This window comes from Synchiropus splendidus, chromosome 9 (genome assembly GCF_027744825.2).
Source record: "Synchiropus splendidus isolate RoL2022-P1 chromosome 9, RoL_Sspl_1.0, whole genome shotgun sequence".
NCBI classification, from domain to species: domain Eukaryota; kingdom Metazoa; phylum Chordata; class Actinopteri; order Syngnathiformes; family Callionymidae; genus Synchiropus; species Synchiropus splendidus.
In genome coordinates this window covers 13,331,765-13,337,988 of record NC_071342.1, presented here as the reverse complement: position 1 = coordinate 13,337,988, position 6,224 = coordinate 13,331,765, and the positions used below count along the sequence as shown (strand labels likewise).

Sequence of the window (6,224 nt, the reverse complement as noted above, 5' to 3'; positions counted from 1 at the left end):
AATATGATTTTCTTAAGGATTTTCATCATGAAAGAAAAATGAGATTTGGGCACTTCACCGGGTGACTTTTACCCTGATTTTTACACTTATGCCTAAGATTTGATGAAAACAAATGATTATAGACAGTCAATTATAAAATCTGTAATTTATTATTATTATTATTATTTTCAGTCAAGTTGCAGCGCTAGTTTTGTTCCAAATTGAAAAATAATATTTGTCTATTAATTATTACATATGATTTGAATATTGAGGTGGAAGGTAATATTGAATTGTAAAACGATGTACATAATTTTTAATAATTTTTAATTTTTACTTTTTTTATTTTTTAATATTTTTTTAAATAATTTAATAGTCAATTTCAACATTCGATTATTTCACTTATTATCTTATTTCCCAAAACACATTCAACAAATATATTTTTTAAAATAATAATTTTATATCGATTTTATATGTTTTTACTTTGTTGTATTTAATAAATATCTTGGAAAGACACTTCAGAACATGACTCATGACTCACTCAGCATTCAATTCAGAAACTAGGGTGTTTCTTAAATAAAAATGAACATTTATACGAATACATTTTTTGTTATTTGATGATCATTCAATTGCTTTTATTCCTAAATGTCTTGACGTATTTGTAAATTTAATTATGAGTCCTGAAATCATTTTATTAGTCATAAGTTTCAATGTATTTTGGCTTTTAGCATTAATAACAAACAAAACATTATATGGAACAAAACAACCACATTCCTTTATTAAAGGACAAAGTACAGAACAAAGAAGAAAACCACAAAATTATTGCACAACAAGGCAACTCCCATTGTCAAAGATGCAAATTTAAAGTCAGCAATAAAAGCCATGAAATTTTTCCGGTGAATAAACGACGTTATTTTTACATAGAGATGCAAGAACAGTGTGTGAATTTCATTATTCTTCCCAAAAATAGCTTCGTGAGGAGGCAGCAAAGAAAAACTGAGGTAGATATCCGGTGAAAGAAAAACTTTGGAAAGGCATTTCAGCTTCTCAGTGGGTGGCGGGCTTGTAAAATGAGTTACACTGAAAACAGCGGGGCGATCATTTTAATCCAGAGCAGCACGCTGGGAGGATGATCCATATTTCACCTCATTACAATCTTATTTACAAGATTAGATTATATTCAGGGACAGGGTCAACTCCAGCGACCACGCTGACAAAGTTTGTGGACTTTTCCAGCAGGAAATGCTTCCTTCCTCTGGATTTTAGATCATCGGCCGCTTCCAGTTCCTCCTCATTATCAGGCTTTTTTTTTCTTTTTAACAAAATGAAAGTGAGAATCCATGAATATTAATCCGAGTCAATATATGCAAAGTGTTTCTCTCATCATTAGAGCAGCACAGAAGCAGGAAGTGTAGACCACATTACGCAAACGTCTCATGTGATTCTGGTCAAGGTTATTGTTTCTGTGGGGGATGTGAATATGTAAAAGATCACGATGAAAGGACAGAAATCATACATACAAGAGGAAGAAAATGATTCACTACATGTGGCCAGCAGGGGGCTCTTTAAACTCACAAATGGAATCTAGGGACATAATAAGTCCCTATTCAATGGAGCAAGAGGGAGACTTCTAACTTCTCATGTCGCTTTATGATCACAAGGAAGTTTAGACAGCTTTGAGATCAGCTTCAGCCAGAAAGCGGAGGGAACCGCCGCGGCGACAAGTGTCCATTTATGTGGAATTTACACATCATTTCATGTTAGAATTCTTCGGATTAATGGTATCATCTTCATGTACTAAGCCTGCTTCGGTCTGGCTGACTTCACTTGGGGCACATAATGAGGAGTAGTTAGTGTGAAGCAATGAAAATAAACAAAAAAAAACAATCAGTAATGAAGTGCTCCGATTGCCTCAGTGTAGTTCGCTCACATAGATTCATATTTACACGGACAAACCAGAGGAATCTTCATCCACAACATCATGTAAACAACAGCGTCGACCTGAAGACAATCTTTATCAATGACCTGAATATGGTCAGGTCCCAGTGATCGTCAAACCCATGTTAAACATGAAAGCGTTGTTGAAGACAATTCACGGCAGACATATTTAATAAACTGAATGAATCAGACATGCACGTTCTCATTGGGCTCCTCTGAAACAGACTTGGGAGCAAACAAGAAAAAGAAGGGCCTCGTAACTGAAGCAGAACAAGAGGCTGTGAATAAACAAAACACCTGTTTTAACTTCAGGTTACGACCAAAAAGATTAGAAGCTGCTGCCACTCTTTAAAATTGAGCCGGCATTTGTGAGAGACTCAGAGTAGCTAGTAATGATTCAGGCATCTTCATGATATGACATCAGCTTGTTTCTTTAGCAAGGTGGTAGTGATGAAACAGTGAGCCAATTTTCAGTGCTCACTAGGTGGCGCACTTGGTTAAAAAATGAAAACACTCTACAGCAGACAGTGCCATCTAGTGGCCTCTGAAAATAAGGACACTGTTTCATGAAACCTCATGAACCCATCACACTCTTACTGTACTGGAGTGTCCAGCGTCGACCTGGCAACACAAGATATGACTGCTATGTGTGCATGTGTGTGAGTGTGATGACTCCATGAACACACAGATAACCTTGAAGAACATGAGCAGCCATTAAAACAACCTCAAAAATGTCAAACATAACTTTCAAGTCCAGCGATGTCATTCTCATGATGCAACTGCTGCTGGAACATTAAAGAAAATGTAATTTCATCATACATATTTTTACAGTGTCATATCTCTGCCTGATCTTTTTTTGCTGTGATATGAAATATTAAGCTGAATTTCTGCACAAAACATCTCACACGTTACCTATATTTCACTCCCCCACCCCCTGTGGCTGTTGTAAACTCTTCATCGTAGCGCCACCTGCTGTCTTGGTGGAACTGCCCGTCTGTTACTTTTCTCTTTTCATCTATCTCAATTTTCTTCACTTCACTTTTATTGAAAAGCAGAAGAAAAAGTATGGGTTTGTAAATAGATCAGGCATTGAATTTGATGTTTTTGTTTGAGAGGTTATGGAGGGACTTCAGAGTCATAGTCACAAAAGCCATTCCATGTGAATATAAAAGTCGATTATACAACTACTTGGTTACGCTGAACTCAAGAGCAACAGGCTGCAACGGCGCTGAAGACTCAAATAACTCAACTTAAAAATCAATGTGTGGATCACAATGCGTCTGTAACAACGTGAATTCGATGTTGTTTGGTATAATTCATTTCAAAAGACAATATAGTCGATATGACGTTCTGAAGTGTTCATCAGTAATAAAGCATAAAGGTCTCGAAGTCGAACCAGAGAGAATATTAACAATCCTTTTCTCATCATAAAGACATTCGTGTGCATTTGCAAATCGTTTTGCATTTGCATTTAAGGCAAACAACAAAAAGCAAACATGAAAATCATAAACATCATGAAAGTCATGAACATTGTTAAAAAAATAAATCTGGCATGAGTGAGTGTGAAAATGAAAGCAACACTCAGGAGTCCAGACGTGCTCACCGTCTACAGAAACGGTCCGTTAGTACGACTTAAATACATTCATCATCGACACACACACCCCACATAAATAGTTTCCATATCAAACACAGCTCCTGCACTTTGGTTACATGAATCTTAATGTCGCTGCACATGAAAAGAGGATGATAATTTCACCAATCGCTTGTTATCTTCCACACACACACACACACACACACACAAAGACAGGCACACACGCAACGTACCTTCTGCCAAGGCAGTAGCTTATCTGAAATAGAACAGAAGGGTGCATAGGCCGGCCCATTAGGGGGCGCATAAACAATTAAGATCAGGGCTGAGCGGAACAAAGCAAGTCATTTCATCGCCTTGAAAGACGTCATGAGACGAGGAATGCAAATCATCACAGTCGAGGACTTTAAAAAGAACAACTTTGAAGCCACGGACAAACAGTCGTTTGTTGTTAGACGCAGAACACCAACAGCAGCGGGAGAAAAGCTCGACTGTAGACTGACGTTATTATAAAGTGAACAAAAGAGGTCAGATGAACCAGAGGAGAGGAAGGTGCCGGATGTAGAGAGGGCGTCCCGCTGGTGGTCGTGGGACGGACCCGTAAAGTTCATAAGGGCGCTGACTGACAGTCACTGGGGTCACATGTTCCAGGAGGACCCTGAGGCCCCGGGGTGCCAGGAGGGCCCTGAGAAGATCTCCCGGGAGGACCTGGGTCAGAAAAAGAAATCATGTTTCAAAAGTAATTTTCGGTGAACTCCATGAATATATTGTTCATTATTCTGTACCATAAAACCCAATTCATGTAAATGAACATGTAATAGACTGTCCTTCTACTTAGGCTTCCAATTGGTCAACCGATATTTTCCTATGCAAATAATTCATCTCTCTTCTGGTATCATCGCCACAGATGCCAGTGGTCAACAAAGCTCTCCTCAGTAGCACTTCATTTGCCTTCATGGTCTGTGGTTAATGCCCATTTGATGATGAAGATTTCAGATGGATTCCAGATGAGGAGGATCATGAATCTCCTTGATCTATAGTCAATAGCTCCAGACACTAATGAAGAAGATTAGTTCAGCCTGAGAGAGGACGAGCTCTAAGCTGTGACATATAGAACTCCATTTTCGTCCAGTAAGTAAATTTAAGATCATGGTTTTGTGCTCATATGCACACAGCTTGTTGCATATAAACCACAGTTGTGCTTTTTTAGAAGAACAATTCTCCAGATCACTGCCACATACAAGAAGTGTCCTAGGGTTGGACGGAATGTTTGCTCACTGAAGCCTTATTTTGGGTTTTTTGAACTCTGACATTCATCTATCCATTGTGTCACCCAGCTTCTGCAGCTGACCAGAGGTGGGGTGCAGGGGCAGCAGTCTTATGGAAAGAGACCCAGACTCCCCTACCATCCATCTCCTCAAGCTTTTGTGTGGGCATACCGAGGGAAACCAAGACACAGCCTCTTGTGCATGTCCTGGATCTGTCCAGGGTCTCAACAGTAGGAGTTGCTGAGAGATATGAAAAAGAACAAAACTCATATTCCAATACCGCAGCAGCTCTGTGGAGTTTCTCCTAACTGAGTGAGCTCCTTCACAACTCCACTAACAGCAATTCATGACACTGTTAACCAAATGAAGTAAAAGAATAAATAACAAGTCAGCTGGCAAGTTAAAGTCTCCAGGATCAATATAGGATCTTAAGACTTCGCGTCATGCCCCCAAAGTTTACTCCAAGTCCTCCTTTCTGAGTTGGAATCCCAGTGCTGCTCCAAATGCTGTGGCTTCCACCGATGACCAGGACAATGCGCAAACCCACAAGTCATCGATGACTCCACAGTCCATGTGTTTGAGGACAATGAGTTTGAGGCTCAGTCCACATGGGGATGGAGGGATGGAGCATAAGTCACAACAACAATGGACTGCAGGGTAGTGCCAATTCCTAAGGTAAGCAGCTGTTGAACAAATTGTAAATATTAACACAAAATCCTCAGCTATTCCATTGTTGTAATGAGCAGCAAACAATCATCCTGAACAAAGATGTGCTGCAACACAGCTACACTTTTACTGTCTCAAACCAAAATCAAACAAAATAGCATCAATATAGCGGCGAAAAAATACACGTCCCTGGTCACTCTCTCGTGTCCCCCGTCGATTTCTAATTCTGTGCCAGTTTTTATGGCCACACCGCCACCTTTCACATTCACTTGGTTATGGCACTATAGTAATACAGCGCACAGGCTTCATAGAGCCTGGCCATCTTTGTTTGTTGGGCTGCCATATTTACTGCCTGTTTACGGGAATTTTCAGTGGATTTGTGAGGAGGCCAGAAACGTCTATATGGGAGTGCTTTTTTGAAACCATCAGGGAAAAGCTAGTGGATGTAGCCTGAGTCACATCATGAAGCTGAAGAAATAAATCGTGTAATTACAACGACACATGGCATTAAATATAGAGTCAAAACAGTTGAAGAAATTAATACAGGTTATTCAGTTCATTCATAAACTGTGACTTTTAATGAAGTAAGTTGTTTTCATCTCTCTCACTCACCTTGATAAAAAACACGCCTCAGAAGTGGCACTTCTTAGACGAACGCAGCCAAGCTTATTAAAGTACACGCGCTCTCTGCTCTCTTCATGACTGGTTTGAACAGATTCTTTCCAGAATTTAATAGATTCAAGCATCCGATTCGACATGTTCTTTCTCAAACGTTATAAATGCATTTA

At 39.4% G+C, this 6,224-nt stretch overlaps 1 protein-coding gene across 3 annotated transcripts in view; it reads right to left on the bottom strand.

The window, feature by feature from the left end:
• Positions 1–779: 779 nt before the first annotated feature.
• The window catches only part of LOC128765068 (collagen alpha-1(XIX) chain-like), a 127,383-nt gene continuing 121,938 nt past the window's right edge, over positions 780–6,224 (bottom strand). For all 3 annotated transcript variants that reach the window (XM_053875464.1, XM_053875465.1, XM_053875467.1), the window contains one exon: positions 780–4,210. In XM_053875464.1, coding sequence (XP_053731439.1) covers positions 4,110–4,210 — 101 coding nt within the window. In that variant the 3' untranslated portion in view covers positions 780–4,109. The remainder of the gene's footprint in view (positions 4,211–6,224) is intronic.